General features: G+C 37.6%; 1 protein-coding gene across 5 annotated transcripts in view; it reads left to right on the top strand.

The window, feature by feature from the left end:
* The window catches only part of NPAS3 (neuronal PAS domain protein 3), a gene marked incomplete at both ends in the record, with an annotated part of 788,541 nt that overhangs the window by 401,329 nt on the left and 359,876 nt on the right, over positions 1 to 27,336 (top strand). For 3 of the 5 annotated variants that reach the window (XM_081337595.1, XM_081337593.1, XM_081337592.1), the window contains one exon: positions 8,100 to 8,182. In XM_081337595.1, coding sequence (XP_081193721.1) covers positions 8,100 to 8,182 — 83 coding nt within the window. The remainder of the gene's footprint in view (positions 1 to 8,099; positions 8,183 to 27,336) is intronic. The other 2 variants (XM_081337596.1, XM_081337594.1) reach the window with 1 other exon arrangement.

The raw sequence follows: 27,336 nt of genomic DNA, 5'->3' as shown, positions 1-27,336 counted from the left end.
AATTCATGCACTTTTCCTTTTTTTAATGGACTCAGTAGAGGCTTGTCAAGCTTAGTATTTGACTAATGCAGATTTTATCCTCCTTGCCGAAAGCTTCCATGCTCAGTATGGATGAAATCTTAAATCACTTTTTGAGCAGGGGTGCTTCTTGAGAGAGAAAATCTCTAAGAAAACCTTGTAGAAGTATCTATATTACCAAAGGCCAACCAGACAACTTATTGTACTTGTTCAAAATATTCACTATTGTATAATCAGAAGAACTGTAGCTATTAAATATCACATCTGTTGTCATGATAGGCTAACAAAAAATAAAGCCCATCATCACTGTAGAATAGAATGAACCAGATACCCTAGGGCAGGGGTCCCTAAGCCACGGTCCGTGGACCAATACCGGTCTGCAGCATGCCAGCAACCGGTCCACACAAACAAGCAAAGCCCCATCTGTGGGATGCAGACAGCATACAAAACAACGCACACTACAGTCCAGGTCTCTCCACGGAACCAATCCCTTGTGCCCAAAAGGTTGGGGACCTCTGCCCTAGGGAGAATTACACACACACACACACACACACACACACACAGAGAGAGAGAGAGAGAGAGAGAGAGAGAGAGAGAGAGAGAGAGAGAGAGAGAGAGAGAGAGAGAGAGAGAGAGAGAGAGAGAGAGAGAGAATAAAATAGAATAGAATAGAATAGCTGGAAGTGACCTTGGAGGTCTTCTAGTCTAATCCCCTGCCCAAGCAGGAGAACATATACTATCTCAGACAGGTGATTGTCTAATCTCTTCTTAAAAATTTCCAATGATGGAGCACCCACGATTTCTGGAGACAAGCTGTTCCACTGGTTGATTGTCCTCACTGTCAGGAAGTTTCTCCTTAATTCCAGGTTGCCTCTCTCCTTGATCAGTTTCCAACCATTATTTCTTCCCTCTGGTGCTATCATGTCTCCCCTATTTCTTCTTTTCTTTAGACTAGCCAAACCCAAGTCCTGCAACCGTTCTTCCAGGCCTTTGATCATCTTAGTTGCTTTTCTCTGATTTTTTTCCAAACACTCAACTTCTTTTTTGTGATACGGTGACAATAAATGATTTTTTTTGTCTGTTTACCTAGTTGTATGGTATTTGCTGCTTGTGCATTTCTATAGATTGTATATCTACAGAATCTATAGTTCACAAATGGTTGGGGGATATTTACATAGAATTCAGTGAATGTGCCTGAAATGTTCTGTAAGCTATAATGAGAAATGTAAATAGCATTTACATTACATTAAATAGCATTTTCTGTAAGGTATGATGAGAAATGTAAATAGCACCTCAAGTACATGGTACTACGGAATGACCAACTAAAGAATGGATGTTTAAATGGAGTAATGTTTATTCTAAGTCAATGTTTCTGACCAATCTCAGCAACTTTTTTGTAAACTTCAACTCCCAGAATTCCTCAGCCAGTACTCATCTTAAACTTGCTGTGACTGAGAAACACTGTCATGGTTTGATTTTATAGAGACATAGTTTATAGAGTCATAGTTTGCTTATCTGTGGTTTATTAAATAAGGCACAATGGGCTCAGTTCAAATTTCATATTAAATCATTAAACTAGTTTACGAACCATAGGACATGGGTACACCAACATACTGTAAAATATATGGTTCATCAGCATGTATGAATGTAGAATGAAGATGACAAAGTGGTGGATTGCTTCTGCCTTTTAGGATCAACCATCAATAGTAAAAACAACAACAACAACAAGCAGTCAAGAAATACACCACAGACTAACGCTTGATAGAACAGCCAATGATAGAATGTTTAATTAGGATGCACAACTTCAATTCTGGTTAACGTACAATTAAAAATGTAAAAATCTTAGTGTCCAGACAAATCACACATCAAACAATCAGCTAGGGCTCCATAAGCATCCTCCACAAGGACCTGGGAGAACAGTCAAGTTTTTATGGGAGCTACACAGATCTCTAGGTGGATATCATTCAGAGAGAACGTGCTTCAATGAAAAACGGCACATTCACCATAATAAAAAAGGATCAATTATAGAACACCCACAGAACCATCAACAACATTTCTAAAGGAATCCAGTTTACTAGAGAAGAAGAAAACAGCAACTCGCTACCCTTTCTGGACATCCTGATCAGCAGAGATCACAATGGCAAACTACAAATGCAAGTCTACAGAAAAACCACCCATACTAACCAGATGCTCCACTACCAAAGCAACAACCCAACCTCCCACAACAGAAGCTGTGTAAGGATTTTATTTAAACAAGCTCAACACACTTCAGCAACCCAGAACAGCAGAAAGAGGAAATGAAGCATCTATACAACACATCCCAACAAAATGGATATGCATGTAACTTCATCAAAAAGTCCCTGACCATTTAACCAACACAAATCCTAAAAAGAATTACCCTCCCATACATCAAGAATATCTCAGAAACCACAAATAGACTACTACAACCACACGGAATCAGCATAGCACATAAGCCAACTAAAGCCCTTTAAAACATCCTAAGTAAACCCAAAGACCCAGCAACCCCAGAAGAAAAAATAGGAGTCATCTACAACATACAGTGTAAGAATTGCAACAACCACTATGTAGGACAAACAGGCAGAAGACTGGCAGAACACATCCATGAACACCAACTGGCAGTCAAAAGGCATGATGAAAATTCTTTAATTTCACAACATGTAGGCAGATTCATAGTTTCAATTGGGAAAATATGACAATCCTAGACCAGGCAAAATCCAAAAATGTAGGAAATTTCTAGAAGCCTGGCACTCTGACAAATCAGCCATCAATAGACACATAGACATTAACAATATCTATAGATTATGCAAAAGAAACAATCAAGCAGCCCCAAAGAGAAGAAGACTCCAACACCTCTCCACCAGTAATCAGCATAGATTAACTCCAAGGTCACCTTCAGACCAACAATCAAGTAAGTAATACCCCAGTCAAGAAACTGTCAAAGAGCCATTAGTAAACAGCCCAACCAAAGAATTCCTAAGACCACCCCCACCCACCCAGACAGGCAAGACACCAGAATATAAGCTGATAGCAAACAGCACTCCTTACTAGCACTGATGATGTTACCTAGCTAGGGTAATGAAATGTCTGCAAGAAAAAAAGCTAGGCTCAGAGAGTACCAAGGATCCTTCTAATCTTGTAAATTTCAATTCTCTTGTAAATTCTCTTAATATATAAATTTGTAAATTCTCCAATTCACCCCGGTTACATTTGTGCTTTGTTTTTAATATGGATGTATTTTGCTTTTAGAACATACTGACCCAAAAGAAGACTGTTATTTTTTTGTAGTTTGTGTGTGTGCTATGTAGGTGTGTTTTGAGCAAGGGAAAAGTATGTGTGTTAAAAATTGCTGTGGTAGTAGTTTCCAAAGTATTATGTGGGTTTTCAGTAGAAATAAATATATATTTTTAAAAATCTTACACTAACATTAAAAAAGTCTGCTGGCAATAACATTGTGTCTCTAACATACTGTACAGTGCAGCATATTTCAGGAATGCATGTATTGTATCCTGCTTCATGTAGATCCTGCAGTTTTTGACATACTTGTGGCATACAAAAGCCCTGTGGATGAATGGAGCATTAGATTGGAAGTAATAAGGTTGTGCCTGACTTACCTCAGCATTTGTAGCAGATGTTACAAATGTCATAAACATGAACCTTAGGGATCAGGGGGGAAAAATCAAGACAACAGATTTAGACTTTTTTCTTTACAAGCTAGTGCAGTCTGATGCTATATAGTGGCATTCTGACTTGATGTTAATATCCTGTCCTTTTTCCCTGGACACTGTTGTATGAGAGCAGAGAAAGCTTTCCTAAGCAAATATGCAGTTTCCACAGGCAACTTAAACTGAGAGCTGAGAGCTTTTTTCAACAAACCAAAAGAAGAAAGGATTTTCTTGACCATGTTTGTTTTATGCTTGATTATGTGGATTTGGGTTCATGGAGAAAGATTTTAAGTAGGGAAAGAATGCCATTTGCTGTCTTCCATCACCGCCACATACCAACACAAATTATTTTCTGGCAATTCTGTTTAATTGAATGTAATATGCTGTGCAGTTGTGGTTCATTTTGCCAGAACTGGAGTAAACAGTTAAAATATTTATGTAGGGATATGTTTTAATATTTTATAGAGAGGAGAGCAAAGTTCATATACAGTCAGGTTAGTGTCCTATATGTACGCTTCCTCAGCTGGATTAGCAAATGGTTACACAGTTGATGCCAAACCCAGTAATTTTTGCCTTCTCTTTTTCCTCATCCATTTGCTTTGTTTTTTCCATGATCATTGCATATCAAAAGTATATAATATTGAGTTCAGTAAGGTTTACTTCCAGGTAAATCATATTTTAAACTTATATATGCTTAGAAAAGAGGCCCTCTGGGATTCAGTCAAAGTAATTTTTAAAGGTGAAAATCATTAAAAACTCTTCCATGTCCTGTTTCTCTGGAGCTTTTTGGTGTCTCTGATTCAACTACACTCTTTTGGCTGGATGGAACTTTGACTCAGGCTCTGAAATTTCAGAGTAACAGGACTCAATTTTTCTCTGCACTAATGCTATAGTCAGGTGTTTTTGTTTTCTGCCTAATAATGTGTCAGGAAATGGCACCGCCAGTGTCCAAGTGGAGTCAGAGATGCTGACATGAACTTGCAGTTTTGTATAAATAAATACATTTTCAGTAAATAAGATAGGCAAACAGGAGCATTGTCACGTAAATCAACACAGCAGGAACATCATGAGGTAAATTACAGACAGCACAGACAGCATGAAAAAGGTGGAAACAAGGAAAAACCCCTTTTCATTCAGAGCAACCAACCACAGCTTAGGTTGCCTCATGTAGTGGCCACCTCTCTTTAACCAATTAGCTTTAACTGTGTGTTTTTACTCATTGTCCAATCCTTCATTGCTCCAGATATTAAAATTTAAATATCTTAACATAATGTTTTGTAAACATATTTAATATCACAGGAATGGATTCAACATTCAGGATATTTGAAACTGGATGACTTCTCTTTAGTGTTGCATAAAATCAAAGCTTTTGGTATCTTTTTTTTTAAAAAAAATAGTTTTATCATTATTTTAATAAATGACCCTATGTAAAGTATAGCAAATAACAAAAAATGCACTCATGGCTGGTTGTATATATCACCTTGATTTCCTTTCTGAAATCAAGATGACAAAGTGTTGGATTTAGAGATTCAGCTTCTCTAGGTTTTAGGGTAATACATTACTTCAACAGTAAATTTATTGCTCAGTGTAAAAAGTGGAATGTTTTCTGCAAAGGAATTCAAAGGAATATCCAAAATGCTACATTTCCAAACCAATATCCCTTGTCTACGCTTAGTAGATATCCTTTGTCTTTTGACACTGATAATGCAAATGCCTCTTAAAAATCATTTCTCTAAAATTTCTTAACTAGATTGATCAATGATCAGGCTAGTTCCAGAAAAGAAACTCACTGCTTTCAGTAGCCGATACTGAACAGATTTGGCAGAGGTACATTTTTGTTGTGTTTGCCATTAAGTAATGAGTGTTGTCACTGGGTTCAGTATGTGTTAAAATAAGAGCTTTTGCAAAAAATATTTCTTTCAATAATATAATAAACTTGCAGATGTAGAAGATGTATTCCAATCTAACAATTTCTTGCAGGCATGTGAGCATATACCCTGAGCCTCACTTGTTTACAAGATTTTGTCTGTTTACTGGCAAGAAAGGATCAGTTCATATACTAACAATTCTTCTGCATTGAATTGGAAGTCCACACATGTATTTGAGTCCCATATTAAAAGGGTTATCTCTGCTGATATTGACAGGCATAAAGAAAGCTTTTTTGTGATATCTAATTTTGTTTCTGGAGATATGAAGTTACTTCACCGCTGTCTATATATTACTTCTTGCTACATTTTGCATATAGCTGCATATATTAGTATTAAAATCTTTACATGTCAGCATGTACAGTATCTACCTAATAAAAAAGCTCTTTTTGCTGACCCCAATGGGTATTTGTACTATATGATGTGAAACACAGGACTCTTTCTTTACAATAAACCATGACATATGAGTGTAACATGGTTTATTATTGTATGTTCCTTAGCATTGTTAGAGATATTAGTGCAATTCCTTATTGTAACAGATTTATACTTTTAGAACTGTTTGTAAATTTGGTAGTGCTTGCTTTTGATTAATTTCCTCCCCCCCCCCAAAAAAAAGTAAAAAAGAATTAGGAAACTAAGTAAAGAATGTGTATGGAAGAAATATTTTGGAAGACATTCCAAAGCATCTAAGAAACAATTTCAGTAGCCATCTCAATGTATTTTGTGCAAAACAACTTCAGAAAAGATATACATGCACCAGAGGAAATGTGAGGCATTGGGAAGACATTGTGTAGTTTTCTAACCTACTATCACAACTTTGTTATAGCTCTATGAAGCCTAGGCTTCATATACAGTTTATAGTGGTGCTTGGCAGAGAAATTCTGGCATTTTTTTCTTGTCATTCCTCATTCAGCTTGATGAAAGAGAATTTGCTTTAGAAATGATTTCAAAGGAGAACAGCTTTTGGCAAAACTCCAAGTGCTACATTTTTGCATTAGATGACCACATTGTATATGTATGTCCTTTGTTTCATTGTATAATCATTTCTCTAGTGGCCTGCCATCTTTCTAATTTCCCATATTTCAGTTGCATTCCAAGGAAAGATATTATGAGAAAACTTGTTCCACTGGACATTTTCAATATCAGTGCCACTGTCTCTGTTAAGAAAAAGACCTTCTTCCTTTGAGAAACTGTGGAAGAATTTCTCCTCTTCCTAGAAAAAAAGACAAGGCCATGCCCAACAAGGGGCATTTGTGTTTTGTTTTATTTTATTTTGTAAGCATGTCTCTTTGCCAGGAGAGAAAGCATTTGATGAATAGAAGTTGTTTAGAAAAGAAATATAGATTATTTTATTTTCCCCAAAACTTATCTTTCCATCATGTCTTTGTTGTCTCATTTGCACAGTAGAGGCAGTAGTTGATCTTTAAAAATACAGTTTAAGGCTGCAATACAGAGTTTCACCCAAATTAGGGCAAAGATGGTGAATTTATTAAAACAACATTTAAATTGCAGCCATAGGAGAAATAACAATCACAATCTTAACAAAGGAACTTTTGAAAAAATACAACTGAATTTCTATAACTTCATCCATAGCAGAAGAAAAACAAATGGCATGCATTTGTTGTGGGCATAGTCAAATTTGCTATAAGCAGCAGAGGAATTCTTATTGTGGTCATACTGTAAATGAATGTTTGATATTGACATGCTAAATATTAACCACACTATTTGCACTGAAGATACTACCTAGTTTGGTAATATTGTTCTCTGCAACATTAGAGCTACAGATTTTCTCTTCTATCAGTACTATTGTTTGGGCTTGTTCTGTATTTTTATTTCTTGCAGTCCTAAAACTATTTTTTGACAGTGCTGTCATTGAAATGCACTTCTTCAAACAAAGTTTGAAGCAGTTTTATAGGACATATTTTTATTAACTTTTCAAGGTTATAATTTTCTGAGCTCTATTTTTCCCCCAAAATGTATTTGATAGAATAAAGCTAATAAAAAAACTTCAGGCTTTTTTTTCTGTGAATTGTTTTTGTAGGTGGGTATATTGCTCAACCAAGGAAAGATGCTTATAATCTGAACATCTCTGTTTCTCTTCTGCTGTTCTATAACTGATCAAAATAACAATAGGCAAAATGTGTCTATGCTTGAGTATAACCACCCAACTTTCTATCAAGTTAGATAAATTCTAAAGCTTGCATAAATTTACTTTGATTATGGAGGTACACATATAGTGGTGTCTGGAATACCTTACTGAACAACCTTTGAATACAGTCTTCCACATAAAGAAAGTGGAGATTTAGGGTTCCATTGTTTTTCATAGGAATCTCCTAAGTGTTTTTCCCTAATTATAATTTTTCAAGTGTTAAAACTGTAGAAAATATTAATGTATAATAGTAATAATAACCTAAACTGGGATGCATTGTGACTAAATGTGCAGAGATTGCAACATAATCCCTTTTTTATTCAGTTATAGGTGCCCAGCGCAGGAGAAGCCCCAGTGCCCTTGCCACTGAAGTATTTGAGTCACATTTGGGAAGTCACATTTTACAGGTAAAAGCAATGGCTTTGCAAACAAACAAATAAAAAAGCTTAACATGCTTAGTAGCAAGATATAAGACACCTGTCAAATTTTTGGATATTGCTATTACTATTAGAGCCTATACAGTGAGGGTTTGTTTTAAAGGTTCTTTTTTTAAGTGAATGCTTGAGAGAATGTTAATGAGGGAGGGAGGGCAAGTATTATTTCTAATGTAATAATTTAAACCTCAGCACATTAGTTGTATTATATTGTGCAATAGCTATTGGTTTCCCAAAATGACTGTATATATTTGTTTAAGTATAGCTAATTATTTTGTGAATTTTTTTTAATCTTGTTCAAATGTAGGTTTTCATTTTTCTCCTCCTGTTGTAATTTTTCAACTCTGCTGCTTCAATTGTGATACTTATATTCCTTTAAATGATAGCATGCCTTTAATACCTTAATTAAGCAGTGTAGTGTTCTTCCAAATTTATTTTAGTAATATCTATTGAAGACATAATCTTGACAAATGTTATGTTTTCATGTTGTTCTGACACATGATTCCTAGTAGAATCTCATTTGGATCAGAATCAATGTATTTTTTTCAGTGTAAGCAAAGTATAAAAATCTATTTTATCATGAATTTGCTTCTTTGAAAATAATTTGTGTACCTATACAGTATATTAAACTTTAAATCCAGAAGAAAATATTACTTTAAGTTAAAAAAATGGCTGAAGTCAAGTGTCCTAATAAATCTGTTATGCTATATTACAAATAAGTCAAGGCTTGTCCCCTCCTCCGAGTTGCTCCTCCTTCTTTGCTAAGGTCCCTATCTTTTGTTGCTATATTTTTTGTGACTTGTTGAACAATAGTTGGCAAAATGATTGGCAAAGTAAGTTTCTCAAGAAAACCAGGATGATTGTAACGATTTTTATTCATCAAATTGATGGATTTCTTATGCATTTGATAAATGGCAAACATTTATCTTGCATAGCTTTATTTTGTGTGTGATCATAACAATATATTGCATATATTTCAAAACATTATGCTGGTTTTAGTTGAATGTGTATGTTCTGAAGGAGAAGAAAAGATGATGTTTGAATTATTATCACTATTATTAATAATAATGACTATGCAATCAATTATAATAATAATAACTTTTACCATCATCAAACAATAACATCTGCCTATCCCAGGTCCTTGGGAAGGACTTGAAGAGGAATAAAAATGCCAAATCCAGTCTAAAAGTGTGGCTGACTATGGGATGAATCATCATAGTATTAAAAATAATATGAGAGTTTGGAAAGCACATAAAATCATTAAAACATATTTTATTATTTAATAAATTTATACACCACCCACACTTGTTCGTGTGAGTGAGTGAAATGGACAGCATATAAATAACAATTTATTTATAATAAATAACTAACAAAAAGAGTTCTGACTGTGACTGTGCCATCATTATTTCCTTGCCAATGTTAGGTGGAGACATGCTGCCCCCAACCTAGAAGTAGCTTTGGGTCTCAGTTCTAGTATCCTTGGATAAACTTCTTCATGAATGTACCTCCATTTAAAGCCATCTAAGTTATTTGACAGCCAATTTGGTGTAGTGGTAAAAGGCAGCTGGCTAAAAATTGGTGGTCTATGATTTTTAGTCCTACCTGATCACAAAGTCAGCTGGATGATCTTGGACCAATCACTCTATATAGATGATATCACTGCAACTTAGTAATAAATTTCATAGGTTAATTGTGTGTTGTGTGAAGGAGTTCATTTTGTCTGTTCTGAATCTTCTTCCATCCAGCCTCATTGGATGACTCCTGGTTCGAGTGTTTTGAGACAGCTTGATGTGTGCTTTGTAGTCCTTAATCGCCTTTGTTCACCATTCTTCTAAGCTTACAAACGCCAAATATTCTAATACTTTCCTATAAGAAAAGTACTGGGCTATCTTTTCAATTTGATTGCTCTCTTTTGAATTTTTCTCAGCTTCTTTTCCAAATGTGGTGACTTGAACTGTGCATGGTATTCCAGATGTGGGTATCACAAATTTACATAAAGACATTACAATGTGGGCAGTTTTCTTTTTTAATCCACTTCTGATGCTCATTAGCATGGACTTTTTCTTATTCATGGCTGCTGCTCAGTTGACATCTTCATTAAGCAATCCATTATGACCCCATCAAGATAATTTTCCTGGTTAGTTAAAAGACTGCTCAGATCCAGTTAGTGCAAAAAAAATAAATTAACTGGTTGAGTCCCAGCATATATCATTTTATATTTACATTGGAGCACATTTGCCATTTGGTGGAAAATTCATTAGTTTAAAGAGATCTGTCCGGAGCACAATCACTTGATCTTCACAAGGTTTGATATCATCCAGAAATTTGGCCGTTTATTCATTGGTCAGGATTGTTTATGAACAAGTTCAAAAATACATTCCAGCACAGATTTTGAAAGACTCCAGTTTTTACTTCCCTTTATTGAGGAAATAGAAATTTCATTCCTAGACTTTGCATTCAGTTAGGAGTCTATAAAAGAATTCCTTGATTCCTAAGTTTACCCAAGAGTTTTTGATGGGCATCAAAGTTTGCTTGAAAATCCAAGTTTACACTGTTTACAAGTTTACACTGTTGGCAGAGTACCTCCATGTCCCTGAGAAAGTCAGCACAAGCTTAAGTATTTATCCTGTACTACCATCTTTTGTAGTAAAGAGATGCAAAGAATTCATTCTGTTTCTTTGTGTGTCAGAAACAAATTATATAATCATAGCAACAATTGAAGTCAGCTATTTTTGAATTAAAGGAATATGACTCAATAACTTAACACCAGGAAAAGGAATTGCCATATTCTGTATCTGAAAAACTGAATTCATAGTAGGAAGAGTTTGTTAAAAATAAAATAATTAACCAATATACATTTTTTCAGTTTTTATTCCAACATCTTAGTGACTTTGTCTTCACTGTCTGGTAAAATTAATTAACCATAGTTAAGATAACAATCTAAGAATATAGTATCATGGCCTTTATTTTGATTATTCTATTAAAATGGATTAATATGCTGATACAAAAATAGGCAATCTGAATTGCAGTCTTTTTTTTATGAAGTTGTATAAACTTAAGATTACAATGAAGACATTGATTGACCTCATCCTTTTAATATAATCAAAAATGACCAGAAAATGTAAGATTAAATATGGGGAAAACTAAAAGTGAGACAATATATTTGCATATGCAAATTAGCTTAATTGATCCTGCTTGCCTCTACAGGGATTTTTCATTACAAACTGGAGTGCTACATTGTTCAGCTCATATTGAGTAATTTAGTAACTAATGAGACCAGTTTGCACTAATTTGCATATGATAAATGAGCTTAATTGCAGTAAATAACTTGGAGGCATAATTACTTAATTTTCCTGTGTTGCATGGCTTTTAAGTTCACATATGAACAACTCAAGATAATTCTGCATATTTAAATGTTGCATTTTGAATGTCTTAAACCAAAAGGCATATCTCAGAATGTTATACTGTAAAACAATCAAGTGAGGTTTACTGTACTGCTACTTAAATTGTAGACATTACAAAGTGTTGATCTTTGGATGATTATGATTTTATCCACCGCAACTTTGCTAATAACTACTGTACATATGTGGAAACAGTACAGTGGTGCTTAAAAACCAAGATATCATTTATGTTGGCATGATTCCTGTATCCGTAAAATAATACTTTGGTATACCATACGTTAAAGGGACGCGGTGGCTCAGTGGGTTAGGACGCTGAGCTTGTCGATCAGAAGGTCGGCAGTTTGGCGGGTCGAATCCCGAGTGCCGCGTAGCAGAGTGAGCGCCTGTTACTCGTCCCAGCTTCTGCCAACCTAGCAGTTCGAAAGCACGTAAAAATGCAAGTAGAAAAATAGGGACCACTACGGTGGGAAGGTAACAGCGTTCCGTGCGCCTTTGGCGTCTAGTCATGCCGGCCACATGACCACGGAGACGTCCTCGGACAAGCGCTGGCTTTTCGGCTTTGAAACGGAGATGAGCACCGGCCCCTAGAGTCGGAAACGACTAGCACGCATGTGCGGGGGAACCTTTACCTTTACCTTATACCATATGTTATGACTGCTAAGAAAGAGAAATAACCTTTTAGAAAGTTGTTTGAAATTGTGAATAAAAGCAGGACCCAAAGATAATGTTCCTATCTGCAATCTAGATTCTAGGCAATTATCATAAAGTGTAAGTACAGAACTAGGAGTAGGAGTAAATGTATATATTACACAACTAAATACAATATAGAGGCTACAGCATAGGTGATGCATTCCTCTCTTTGAAGAAAACAGAGAGAATTAAAAGATGTTTTGATTTTTTGAATATTATTTAGAATAGCATGTTTTAACAGGCATCTCACTCAGCTCCTTCCCATTACTTTGCTTTTTTCTAGGCTTGAATTGATGAACAGAGTGTTATCAGTGAGGGTGAAAAGAAGGACTCTAGTAACTAAGGCTGAAAATTTATAGACATAAAAGCCTGCAAGTGAAATTGGAGATAGAGTGGGTCAAAAAGCAGTACTGAATCTACAAAGGATATCAGTTTGATAGTATTTGATGGTAGTGTTATAGGAGAAACAAGCAATGTGGGCATCAATATACTTGCAGTATTGTATGTATAAATACCTTTTATGTACCTGGCTACTCGGCATATTAGATTTTTTATTTAAATATTGTTTTAGTTTTTTAAACTGGCATTTAGAATATAAGTAGTCCTTGACTTACAACAGTTCATTTAATGACTGTTCAAAGTTACAACGGCACTGAAAAAAGTGACTGTTTTTCACATGACCATTGCAGGATCCCCATGGTCACATGATCAAAACTCAGATGCTTGGCAGCTGTTTCATCTTTATGACAGTTGCAGTGTCCTGGGGTCAGGTGATCAGCTTTTGCGACCTTCTGACAAACAAAGTCAATGGGGAATCCAGATTCACTTAGCAACCATATTACTGACTTAACAAATGCAATGATTCACTTAACAACTGTGGCAAGAAAAGTCATAAAGTGGGGCAAAACTCACTTAACAAATGTTTCACTTAGCAACATAAATTTTGGGCTCAACTGTGGTCATAACTCGAGGATGGCCTATACTGTTTCTGGGTTCTGTATATTCCTAAAAAATGTTGCATAGATGTGTCTTGGTGTCAGACTTTGTATATGGGGCTACAGTTGCAAAAGCCTTGATTGAATACAGCAGATGATTCATTAGCACTATGAAACTTTATGCATATTATCCTTTCATGTAAAATACATATTATTACAGTTTAACATCCATACCACATTGATAGATATTATTATTAGCTGTTGCTAATAATAATAATTATGATGGTGGTGGTGGTGGACCTTGGAGGTCTTCTAGTCCAACCCCCTGCTCAAGCAGGAAACCCTACACTATTTCAGACAAATAGCTGTCCAGTCTCTTCTTAAAAACTTCCAGTGTTGGAGCATTCACAACTTCTGGAGACAGATTGCCCCACTGATTAATTGTTCTAACTGTCAGGAAATACCTCCTTATTTCTAGGTTGCTTCTCTCTTTGATTAGTTTCCATCCATTCTTGTCCAGCCTTCAGGTGCTTTGGAGAATAGCTTGACTCCTTCTTCTTTGAAGCAACCCCTGAGATATAAGAGCACTGCTATCATGTCACCCCTCATCCTTCTCTTCATTAAACTAGACATACCCAATTCCAGCAACCGTTCTTCATATGTTTTAGCCTTCAGGCCCCTAATCATCTTTGTTATTCTTCTCTAGAGTCTCAACATCTTTTTTTACATTGTGGTGACCAAAACTGGATGCAGTATTCCAAGTGTGACCTTACCAAGGCGTTGTAAAATGGTATTAACACTTCATGTGATCTTGATTTTATCCCTCTGTTAATGCAGCCTAGCACTGTGTTGGCTTTTTTGGCAGCTGCAGCACACTTCTGGCTCATATTTAAGTGATTGTCCACTAGGACTCTGAGATCCTTCTCACAGTTACTACTGTTGAGCAAGGTACCCCTTATACTATACCTGTGCATTTGGTTTTTCTTGCCTAAATGTAGAACCTTACTTTTTCACCATTGAATTTCATTTTGTTAGATAGTGCCCAATGTTCAAGTTTGTCAAGATCCTTCTGTATCTTAAGCCTATCTTCTGGAGTATTGGCTATTCCTGCCAGCTTGGTGTCGTCTGCAAAGTTGATGAATTCTCCACCTATCCCCTCATCCAAATCATTGATGAAGATGTTGAAGAGCAGTGGGTCCACTAAATTCCACTAAATTTGAGCACAAGATAAGCTAATGATAATGACATTCAGCCAAGGTAGCTAATGATAATAAAAATTAATACAGGAGCAAATTAAAGTTGAGCATAGGTTTTTTAAAAAAAACCACACACCATAATGAAAACATATTAATATAAAGAAAGAATAGCAATTAAATCCATCTCAGCAAATTAGTCAGTTTCCACAGTAAGTGCTTCCTGAATGATTTTGTGTGCAGGTAAAATGCAATAAAATGGAGCCAGCCTGATTCCACAGACAAGGGTGGGGGTACCAGCCGGACATAGGGCCAGTGGCAGCAAGACCAAATGCCATTCGTGACACTCTTAAACTTGAGAAGATTCCTATGAAAGAGTGTTTTGCAACAAGTGTGAACATAAACTGTATACAGTTTTATAGACATAATCAGCACTTTATATTGTGCCAAAAAAAACCTCAGTATGCAGTGAAGCTTATTTATTTATTTAAAATATTTGTATGATTCTGCACATTATATATGTCTGAGCAGCTGATAACAAATAGATAACTAAATAGAAAAAATTAAAAACCCAGGGGCCATACAATCCATCACAGAACCACAAATGCTTGGCACCCTTCCCTCCTGATTCAGCACCTGCAGGCAAAATGAAGTCTTATGGGCCTTTCATGCTACAGAGAGAAGGCTATTCCTCAAGGTAGACCTAGCTACAGGAAAGGCTTGCTTCCTAGATCTCACCAGATGACAGCATATAAGAGACAGCTCCTGGAGTAAGTCTACCCAATTCAATCTAGAGGGAAAGGTAGATAATAGCAATAGCACTTAGACTTACCATATTTTTCCATGTATAATACGCTATTTTTTTCCTGCAAACACCCTGTTCAAAAATCAGGTGCGTCTTATACAAGTGCAGTGTCTTATACACAGAAAAATAATGGTAACCTCCGCAGCCCAGGGCATGCCTGTGGGGGTTCTTTACATGCTGCTTCCATGCCACCTGGTGCAGGTGTCAAGCCCCTGTGGGCTTGCCACTAATGGGAGAGGGGCAAGATTGTCGGCTGGCTGAACTTCTGGATTTCCTGGCTCAACTGTTCGGCGCGCTGCCAAATAGTTGATCAGCGCAGAGAAACGGTGGGGAGTTTAAAACCTGCCTTGGCTTCCCTTGCCTTCCTGTCATGCTGGTGCTCATGCCAGTTTGTTTACCAGGGTCAGAAGGCTGCTGCTGTGAACTAACTATGCATGCTCATCATGCCAAATGCTGGTTAGGTGGGTGAGGGGTGGGGCCAGCCAGGAGGTGTCTATTTAGAGCGCTGGGAGATGGTTGCTCCCAGCACTCACTTTGTTTGCTGTAAGCTTGGAACTCACATGCCAGAGTGTCTTATACAAGGGTGTGTCTTATAGGTAGAAAAATATGGTATATACCGCTTCATTACATTTTAAATTCTCTTTGAGCTGTTTACAGAGTCAGCATATTTTCCCCAAGAGCTGGGTTCTCATTTTACAAACCTCGGAAGGATGGAAGGCTAAGTCAGCCTTGAGCTGGTTAGGATCGAACTCCTGGCAGTGAACTGAATTAGCCTGCAATAGTACATTCTAACCACTGGGCCACCATGCACAGTGTTCTCAGAGAGAGAAGTGGGCCTGCAGATAACCTGTCCCTTTGCCACATAAATCTTTAAACCTTGATTTGTGACTGGAAAGAAAGTGGGAGCCTGTGCAACTTGTACAGCAGCAGTGTAATTGCTTACAGCAATGTTGTATATTGTAAGCTGCTGAGAATTGCTTGATAGAGAGATAGGTGTCATATAAATTTAATGCAGTACATAATTTCTTTTTTTTCACTTTTCACTAAAAAAGTAAGCTGCTAGGGCAATTCATTGCCAATTTTATTTAAAATGTACAGTAGCTGCATGTGTCCCCAGGAAAACTGCTATATAATAATCTAACTTTTATATCACAGATGTACTGGGATAAAAAAAAATGATCTGATCACTATAAATTATGGCATTATCCTCTTATGTCCTTTGTAGCTGTTTTATAGAGCTAGCCATGTGTTAAAACTCTAAATCAGACATGTCAAACACAAGGCCCGGGGGCCGGATCCGGCCCGCGAAGTGGTTTCATGTGGCCCGCAAAGCCATCCTGGAAACAGTGAGGGAACGGCCCCCACTGCCTTGGCCCTGGCCCAGAGACCCTCCTTCTGCCAGAGACCCTCAGACCCCCACTCCTGCCCAGGCCCCCATAGGCACCCTTGATGCGAACGATGAAGAGATGGCCATGCCCACCCAGTAGGCCATACACACTCTAGCCACGACCACCCAGTAGGCCACGCCTACCCTGGCCATACATACCAGGCCCCTTGAGGGCAACCTCAATGCTGATGCTGCCCTCAATGAAATTGAGTTTGACACCCCTGCTCTAAATGGCTTGGATACTGACTATCTGAGGAACTGCATCTCATACTTAAGCTACTTACTGATCTAAGTAACTTAAGTTACTTAGATCAATGGGGAACAGATTCATATTAAGAAGCAGTCTTAGGGTTCCTTGGCCAGTTGATGTGGAGGGAGCAAGGGGGTTAAAGTGGTGAAAGCAGCACTGCAGTGTATGCTGGCCATTGCATGTGCATTGTAGCACACCCAAGAGAGCTGGAGTTTACAGCACAATGCTGGCTTTCTCTTTCTGACATTAGTGGTTAGCATAACAGAGAGAGTCTTCTGTGGCCCTTAAAGAATGCAGCATATGGCTCAAGGACGTGAATTGGGGCTTCAGTTTTTCATTATACAGGAATATGGCAAAACGCCTCTTCTTCCACTATGATTTTATTAAACATATTAACATTAACAATTAATAAATAACAATATTGAAATTGATTTTACTACAAATTTTAATAGCAATACACACACACACACACACACTACAACCCCAAAGTTTATAAGGTGTATATAAACCCATAGTTTGTATGGTGCATAGAATGCATTTTTTGTATTGTGGTCATTACTAAATGGATCATCTTGCTTTTAAAACATTGCTTAATTTTTCTTATATGAAGTATAGGCAAAATCACTATGTTTCAGTTTAACTTGGATTAGGGTCCCCAGAGTGGTCAATATTGACCCTAAGTGTTTATGAGACTACCATTATTGTTGTTGTTGTTACTCATAATACTATTAGTTAAAGTACATCTGGCCTTTGACGGTCCCTATCTGCTCTGCAGTGGCTGTGGTGTGACAGCCCTCCACAACTGTCCTAGTTTCTCATGTGGTCCCCTGGGAAAAATAATTGCCCACCCTTGCTGTTGCCAGTTTCCTTGCTGTATTCTCCCTTCCAAGAATCAAGTTTAAAATTGTTTTGCAACACATATGTGGAAGTAGCACCCTTAAACCTGTGTTTTATACGGCAACCATAGTACATATAGTTTAAGCACTGGTTGATACTGTCTGCATTGTCATTTCCATAATTAAATCTATATTACATCAGACCCAAGGAACAGGTCATTAATAGAAATGGGAACTATTTGTAGTCTCTTCGAGGCAGTACAGGGATTAACGGTATCTTATTCCCTTCTACATCAACCATACTGCATTTATGGAAACTTCATTTGTTGCTGATTTTGCCCTGCAAACATCCATAAATGACTTAAAACATTGACAATGTAAAATCATTTATTATTTCATCAAAATACAGGTATTATAGAGGATAGAAATTGGGAATATTATTTTAGGGTGATTAAAATGTCATAATTTCTGGCAGAGGAACTAGAGATCAAATTGCCAACATACGCTGGATCATGGAGAAAGCTAGGGAGTTCCAGAAAAACATCTACTTCTGCTTCATTGACTATGCTAAAGCCTTTGATTGTGTGGATCATAACAAACTGTGGCAAGTTCTTAAAGAGATGGGAGTACCAGACCATCTTATTTGTCTCTTGAGAAACCTATATGCGGGTCAAGAAGCAACAGTGAGAATTGGACATGGAACCACTGATTGGTTCAAAATTGGGAAAGGAGTCCGGCAAGGCTGTATACTGTCGCCCTGCCTATTTAACTTATATGCAGAGCACATCATGAGAAAGGCAGGGCTAGATGAATCAAAAGTTGGAATTAAGATTGCCGGAAGAAATATCAACAACCTAAGATACGCAGATGATACCACTCTAATGGCAGAAAGTGAAGAAGAACTAAAGAGCCTCTTGTTGCGGGTGAAGAAGGAGAGTGCAAAAGTTGGGTTGAAACTTAACATTAAGAAAACCAAGATCATGGCATCTGGCCCTCTCAATTCCTGGCAAATAGATGGGGAAGAAATGGAGGTAGTGACAGATTTTATTTTCCTGGGCTCCAAGATCACTGCAGATGGGGACTGTAGCCAAGAAATTAAAAGACGCTTGCTCCTGGGGAGGAAAGCCATGGCAAATCTAGACAGCACACTAAAAAGCAGAGACATCACCCTGTCAACAAAAGTGCGTATAGTCAAGGCTATGGTCTTCCCAGTTGCAATGTATGGCAGTGAAAGTTGGACCATAAGAAAGGCTGAGCGCCAAAGAATTGAGGCCTTTGAACTATGGTGCTGGAGAAGACTCCTGCGAGTCCCTTGGACTGCAAGGCGATCAAACCGGTCAGTCCTAGAGGAGATCAATCCTGACTGCTCTTTAGAAGGCCAGATCCTGAAGCTAAAACTCAAATACTTTGGCCACCTAATGAGAAGGAAGGACTCACTGGAGAAGAGCCTAATGCTGGGAAAGATCGAGGGCAATAGAAGAAGGGGACGACAGAGAATGAGGTGGCTGGATGGAGTCACTGAAGCAGTAGGCGTGAGCTTAAATGGACTCCAGAAGATGGTAGAGGACAGGAAGGCCTGGAGGAATGTTGTCCATAGGGTCGCGATGGGTCAGACACGACTTCGCAGCTAACAACAACAAATTTCTGAATGCATACTTTCTAAAAATCTCAGAGTTTTCAGTGATAACATGTACATTAAAAATTGTAAATTTAATTCATATCTTAAGTTTCAAATTATTTAGCATATACCATATATACTTGTGGATATACTGAAAATTTTAGGTGCAAAAAAATCAGGTTTGGCTTATCCACAGATGAGTTTATCTGCAAATATATATAGCAATGCTTCTTTTTCAGTACCAGTATTTCCTGTATATACTCGTGAATAAGCCCATCTGCAGATAATCTGACCCTCAAATTTTTAAGCGAAATACCATGGGGAAAAAATGCAGATCAGCTTATCTGTGGTTAGCATATTTTTCATGGTTGTGGCATGGCCTGTCCTGATTCTATTCAGGTGGCTCCATGTTTTTCAGGACAACTGCATTCCTGAAAGTGGTTTTGTTCAGTCTGCACGATCTGTTTGGTTATGGTTATTAAAAGTTGCCTATCTTAATCACCATTCTTCATCTACATTGTAGGATTGTAGTATGTTATCCCAAATTGATTTCCTAGACTTAAGCTTGGTGAGGTAAAGAATCTAATATTTTATGTATTGGAAGATGTCTAGGAGTCAATGTCATGTTTACCTTATTCCACTCTTGAACTGTCTGTTGTTGTCACCTCTGATCAGGAGGGGCAATGTTAGAAAGAACATGGAACCATGAGAGCGGTGTGGACTTAAAAGTTCCAGATATTATTCTCCTTATGTCATTAAGGTGAACATCCATCTTGTTGGTATGACAATTGCTTCATCATACAGGTGTGTAGTATTCACTGATTGTACCACTATACACAGGGCTTTTGCTTGTGCTCCCCAGCTTGTTCCTGTGATTTTCCTAATCAAGTTGTTCCTGGTTTTTAATTTTTGTCTGATTACTTCAAAGTGTTTTCCAAATGTAAGGGATTGGTCAAGGATTATTCTGATGTATTTTGGATGGCAGTTGTGTTTTATCCTCTTTCCACAAAAGGATATATTTAATTCTTTCTTTGCTGTATGATTGCTTAGATGGAAGATGCATACTTCGGTTTTATTTTGGTTAGGGCATAGATTCCACTTCTCATAATATTGGCTTAGTGACTTCAGATCCTTAGTAAGAATGTATTCTGCTTCCTCAAACCCTTGGTTTGGATAGCTATTGCCATATCATCAGCATAGCAACATTTTTCAGTGTTGGTTTCTGGTGAATCACTGGTATATAGATTAAATAGGAATGGGGCTAGAACCAATCCCTGTAGCAAGCCATTCTTAATGGAAAAGGATATATACTAGTGGTACCTCCTACAGTGACCTTGAAGTTTTGTTTTTTTTAACATGTTCTGCAGAAGGCTTGCTACTTTAAGACATGGAATAGTTTTCTTCAGCTTGAGTATCAAACCATCAAGACACACCACATCATAAGCTGCAGTCAAATCAATACAGGTAGTCCTTGACTTATGACCACAGTTGAGACCAAAATTTATGTTGCTAAATGAGACAGTTAAGTGAATTTTGTCCTATTTTACAACCTTTCTTGCCACACTTGTTAAGTGAACCACTGCAGTTGTTAAGTTAGTTACACAGCTGTTAAGTGAATCTGATTTCCCCATTGACTTTGCTTGTCAGAAAGCCACAAAAGAGGATCACATGCAACCGGGACACTGCAACCTTCATAAATATGAGTCAGTTGCCAAGTGTCTGAATTTTGATCACATGACTATGGGTATGCTGCAGTGGTCATAAGTCACTTTTTTCAGTGTCATTGTAACTTTGAACGATCACTAAACAAAGTGTTGTACGTGGAGGACTACCTGTAAAAGCCACAGAGGTTTTTAGACCTTTTTGGAAACCATCTTTGATAAATGAAGTAAGAGCCAGGACTTGCTCATAGCAGCTTCTCTTGGCACAGAACCAAGCCTGGAAAGAAGGGACAACCCTATCAACATGTTGGTATATTCTGTTATAAATAATTGTTCCAGAAGTTTATAGGAAATGCTCAGCAGAGCTATAGGATGGTAGCTTGCTGGGTCATTGTATGGATTTCCGAGTTTTAGAATAGCAACGGTTTGGGATATCTTGAACTGACTGGGGATCTTTCCAGTGTTCAGTATTTGGAATTGGGCCTAGAATCAGTGACTTAAGAAGAGGTGTTGCTCTGGTAGGATTGAACCACCAGATTGCTATATTCTGGACTCTTGTTGCTTCAGTTTATCCCTGAGGCTGACCCATGTAGAATGTATTACAGCATTCAAAAAAGATAGTGATCAAGGTATAAGTTAATGATGTCAGGACATTCTGGCCCAAGAAGACATAGCTGGCAAACCAACAGAAGTTGGGCATAAATTCCACAGCCCGGCCACAACTTGGTGGAGCAGTGGGCTAATGCCTTGGTGGAGCAGTGGGCTAATGCCTCCTTAAGTAACACCAGCTGCCTGCAATTAGTGCAGGTTCGAGTCCCACCAGGCTCAAGGTTGACTCAGCCTTCCATCCTTCCGAGGTAGGTAAAATGAGGACCCAGATTGTTGGGGGCAATTAAGCTGACTTTGTAATAATGCCGCTTGGGGTGTGTGTGAAAGCCCTAATAAGCAGGCATATACATAGAATGAAGGCTACTGCTAAGCTTCGGAGAAGGGCGGGATATAAATGGAATTAAAAAAAAATAAAACTTACACTTTGTAAAGCAGTAACTATCAGTCTAGGAGAGACTCCCAAGACATGCACCAACTCCTTCAGTAGAAGCACTGCCCCATCCAAAATAATTACTGGGCATGATATTTCTGGATATCCAGTAGAGCAACTCAGTCTCAGAGGTATTTAGTCAGTGTTCATTATGCCCTATTCAGCTAATGAAAGCCTTTCCGTTTTACCTCCAGTGTAGTCCAAGGTGGCATAGAGCAGCTGAATGACATCAGCATATTGATGACAGCTCATCACAACTGATGGATGACACACAGGTCCCAAGCAGATTCATATAAATGTTAACTACTGGGGGGGGGTGTCAAATCTTAAAGTATCCCATACTGGAACAACCAAGGCTTTGAGCATTTTGATGATCAAAGAACTGCTCACAAATAAACTTCCAGGAAGGACAGAAAATTCATCCAGTGGATGTGGATTGAAATTTCACACAGGAACAATTGGGAATAAGTTCCAAGAAACAAGGAAGTCCCAGGGCAAGAATGTTGAACTAAACGAGGCAATAAATTGAGAGCATCCAGTTTAAGAAGCTGCAGGTTGGATAAAAATGAATTTTGACATAAAAAGAAGAATGGAAAAAATATAACTGATATTAGAAAAGATTAATGAGATAAGCCCGAGGCTAAGAAGAATTATATATTGTTCACTGAGGAACAGAAGACTACCACAAAAACTATTTAAGAGGTTTTAAGTTAAAATAAGAGGAAACAGATATGGAAGCAATTCTTCATAAAGAAGACAGTTAGGAGGGCAAGCTCTATGGATAGGTTACAACTAGAAGCAGGGGACATAAAAGATATGCTGACTGTTACCAATGAAGCAGACTCTCAGTTTTCAGGAGAAAATGAGAGAGACATTGTAAAACAGGAGAGAAAATGGTGATCACTGAAGGGCACAGAGAATGCAAATATGTACTATAAAAAGACAGAAGAGAAGAATCATGGAAACTGGCAATTTGCTACTATGAAGACTTGAAACTTTAACTGGATACCTTGGATTGTGAAGAAGTCGGATGTTTACTAGGATTATGTGGAAGAACAACTTCCTAGACTTATCTGGTCCATTGACAAATCTCCGTGCCTCTAAAACATGAGGAGATAAATGAAACTATAAAGAATAGCTATAGCAGTGGTGACGAACTTATGGCACGCATGCCAGAGGTGGCACTCAGAGCCCTCTCTGTGGGCATGTGTGCCGTGTCCCGGAGATGGCGAGGGACTGGACCCTGCTGTCCTGGCCCTGCCCACCCAGTGTGCCATGACCACCGTGGCCACATCCACCCAGCACCCCGTGATAAATAAGTGGGTTTTGGGTTGCAGTTTGGGCACTGGGTCTCTAAAAGGTTCGCCATCACTGAGCTATAGCATTATCAGTACAGACTTTGAAAATCTTGGTAGAAAGCTCAAGATAATATTCTTGTCAATCTTTCCACACTGTGGCAGAAAATTTGAAAGAGAAAGAATACACTAATAATGTATCCAACACTTGATTCAAAGAGGGTATTAATGGAAAAATACATTTTTAGTACTATTGTCTCAGTTATTTGGATGATTAACTAGTGGCACAAGTAGGGATGCAGATCATAAGCACTACTAAAAATGTATGTGCCCAAAAGGAAACCCTGGAGTAAGAACGTGAGAAAACTTGAAGTATTGCTGAAATGGGACCTCTTAAACCTCATTAAAAATCAGAAAGAACATTGGTTCATAAAATTCATGGCTTTCACTCTCTATCCATTAATGCAGAGTGTATAGGATAGATACATAATGAGTTTGATCTCCTGGTACAGAAAAGCAAATATGATTTAATGGAGAATCAGAGATTTGGTGGGATTATTCCTGTGACTGCAATACAGCAATTAAAGGATGCAATTTATTTAAAAGTAACAGAAATAATAGAAATGAAAAAGGGTTGCACTGTATGTTAAAAATATTCCATTTTTACTGTTAAAATTTACTATCTCTTGTCATATTTTAAAATTAATTGATTTTGGTGGTAACATATGGTTAGCAAATATTGTGTGTATATATACCAGCTGTTCAGAGAATAAAAATTGGTTCTTGAAGAAATTTGTTGATATATTACTTTCTTCTTCCCCCCCCCCTTTTTTTGGTCATTATTTTTGCCCATTAACAAAGTTTTCAGTGGAGCAGAACCAAGGATACTGGAGGCTACTCTCTCTGAAAATGGTTTGTGGTCTGGATACTGACCATTAATTAAGAAATTTTTTATTTTATTTTATTTTAATTCCATTTATATCCCGCCCTTCTCCAAAGACTCAGGGCGGCTTACAAGCTTAGCAGTAGCCTTCATTCTATGTATATGCCTGCTTGTTAGGGTTTTCACACACACACCCCAAGCGGCATTATTACAAAGTCAGCTTAATTGCCCCCAACAATCTGGGTCCTCATTTTACCTACCTCGGAAGGATGGAAGGCTGAGTCAACCTTGAGCCTGGTGGGATGCGAACCTGCACTAATTGCAGGCAGCTGGGGTTACTTAAGGAGGCATTAGCCCACTGCTCCACCAAGGCTCTTATAAATGATCTTTATTTTAGAGATACAATGCTACATTGACATTTACAGTAGTTCTTTACTTAATATTGAAATCACTGGCTAAGCATAAAATTCTTTTACAACCTTCATGGTTTCTCCAGGGTCATTTATTATACCAAAGATATTGCCTAAATTATGAACCTTATATTTATGTTGTATACATGCGTTCCATTTAGGCTTCTGGGCTTCATAAAGCCTTAAGAATTGTATGTTCTTAGAATATTATCCAGTATGACAACTTTTTCTAATGATGCTCCTTGATGGTTGTTCTGATTTATATCTCCCAGAATGGACCTTTGAAGGGCACCAGTTTTGAGAAGATTAGAGTACAGAGCCAGCCCTTTGTGAGCAGCAGGATGAAATAGCTACTGTAACTGTCCTGAGTCTCGTAGCAGAGGAGTCACCTCATGCATTTAAGATATAACTTAGTGTCTGAAATACTCAGATATATCAGAGTATTGTTATTATTATTATTATTGTTATTATTATTATCAGTGCTTTTTTGTAAAAGAAAAAGGTGCCAGAACTCACACATGTCATACAACCCACTTGCCTACCCTACAAGGTTCCATCCAAAAAAGGTGCCGGAACTCCGTTCTGAGCGTTCTATGAGGAAAAAAGCCCTGATTATTATTATTAAAAACTTTTATTCATTAAACATGAACCTCAGTCAACTGAACATTCAAATTGACTGGCACTAATGGTTGACACGGGTTGCTGCCAGCATCCTAGGTATCAACCAGGTATCTCCTTAAAATATAAGATGTTCCAAGTAGCACAGTTTTTTTTTTGTAGTTTTGCTGGAGTTATTGCAGGAAGCTGCAGTTTCTTGATGTATTTGGCAAAGTTTTTGGACATAGTTCCCAGTGCCCCGATGTCAATGGGTATCACTGTTATTATTCAAAGCAATAAAACAATTGAAATGCAACCCAAGAATCACATCAGTCTACTAGATTTCCCAGATATACCCTTTTGCTTGGTCATTTATTTTATCAAAAAGCATAAATAGAGGAGAATATTTATAGGTCAGGGTTGAAATGGGGGGGGGGGTCCTTGGTGCTCTCTGAACTTGGTTGTTTTTTTGCAGATGCTTCATTACCCAACTAAGTAACATCATCAGAAAGCATGCCACACTAAGACAAATATCTATTTGCAGTGGTCCAGAGAGCTCTGATTAATAATTTCTCCTTTATAAAAAACAATGTCCATCAAAGTTAGCTTTGATCTTAAAGGAGAATCTTATGTGACATTTGCAGTTCTAGTTGAGAAAATAACCCATAGTTCCTTTTGCCATATGAACATAATTGCACATAGATTTCATTATTTTATAAAGTATATTAATATCAAGCTCATTAACTTAAAGCTGCATGTATTTTGCATTTTTAAAATTACCTTGAAAGCAATTGTGAATTCAGATCTATATATGTATGCAGGTGTGTCTAAATTTACCTATAGCAGCAATTTCCAGTGTTATTTAAGATTAAAATACTTTAAAGATTTTTTTTAACTAAGTGATATACCTCCTGACTATGTGGCAGAACATTTCCCATTTATATTATACCTGAAAATCACCTGTGCTGAATTAATTGAAAACAGTTGCATTCTGCAATATGTATGCATAATAGAACATACATTGCTTATACATTTCTCCTCAGTGAGAGGAAAGTACCTGAGGTCTTAACTACATGACTAGAGGGCATGGAAAATTGACACACAGCAGATAGGCAGTTGGGTTTATCAACAAAGCCAGCAGTAGGCCAGCAAAGACAAGCTGACATGCAGATGCAGTGGATAAGAATTCCATCCAGAGATTCCTGAGCATATGGAACTTACATCTGCCAGTGTGATTCTAACAGTTGGCTCTCCAACTTTGAACAGCTTTTACGGAATTAGGGGGCAGCAAATCTAAGCAGTACTTTTTTCTGAAAGAGTAAACTAGCACTCTTAAAACTCAGGTGGTACTTTGGAAAGAACTTAATGGGTCAAAGCATGACTTAGGTCTCAATCAATGTTTCATAGAGAGAAAACACAGCAGAATAGAATAGAATAGAATAGAATAGAATAGAATAGAATAGAATAGAATAGAATAGAATAGAATAGAATAGAATAGAATAGAATAGAATAGAATAGAATAGAATAGAATAGAATAGAATAGAATAGAATAGAATAGAATAGAATAGAATAGAATAGAATAGAAGCTGGAAGGGACCTTGGAGGTCTTCTAGTCCAGCCCCCTGCTCGAGCAAGAGAACCTATACCATCTCAGACAAGTGACTGTCCAGTCTCTTCTTAAAAATCTCCAGTGATGGAACACCCACGATTTCTGGAGGAAAGCTGTTGCACTGGTTGATTGTCCTCAGGAAGTTTTTCAGGAAGTTTTTCCTTAATTCCCGGTTGCTTTTCTCTTTGATCAGTTTCCAAACATTGTTTCTTGTCCTGCCTTCTGGTGCTTTAGAGAATTATTTGACCCCCTCTTCTTTGTGGCAGCCCCTCCAATACTGGAGTACTGCTATCATGTCACCCCTATTTCTTCTTTTCTTTAGACTAGCCAAATCCAAGTCCTGCAGCCGTTCTTCATATGTTTTAGTCTCCAAGCCTTTGATAATTTTAATTGCTCTTCTCTGAACTTTTTCCAAGGTCTCAACATCTTTTTTGTAGTATGGTGGAATAAATTAAAGTGCAAGTAAATTTAAGAGCCAAGACCACCACTTAATTCAAGGTCAGTTCTTTGATCCATTC

Source organism: Vipera berus, assembly GCF_964194415.1.
Source record: "Vipera berus genome assembly, chromosome: 1".
Taxonomy (NCBI): domain Eukaryota; kingdom Metazoa; phylum Chordata; class Lepidosauria; order Squamata; family Viperidae; genus Vipera; species Vipera berus.
Note: the sequence above shows the minus strand (reverse complement) of the source record. Positions and strands in the feature narration are given on the sequence as shown.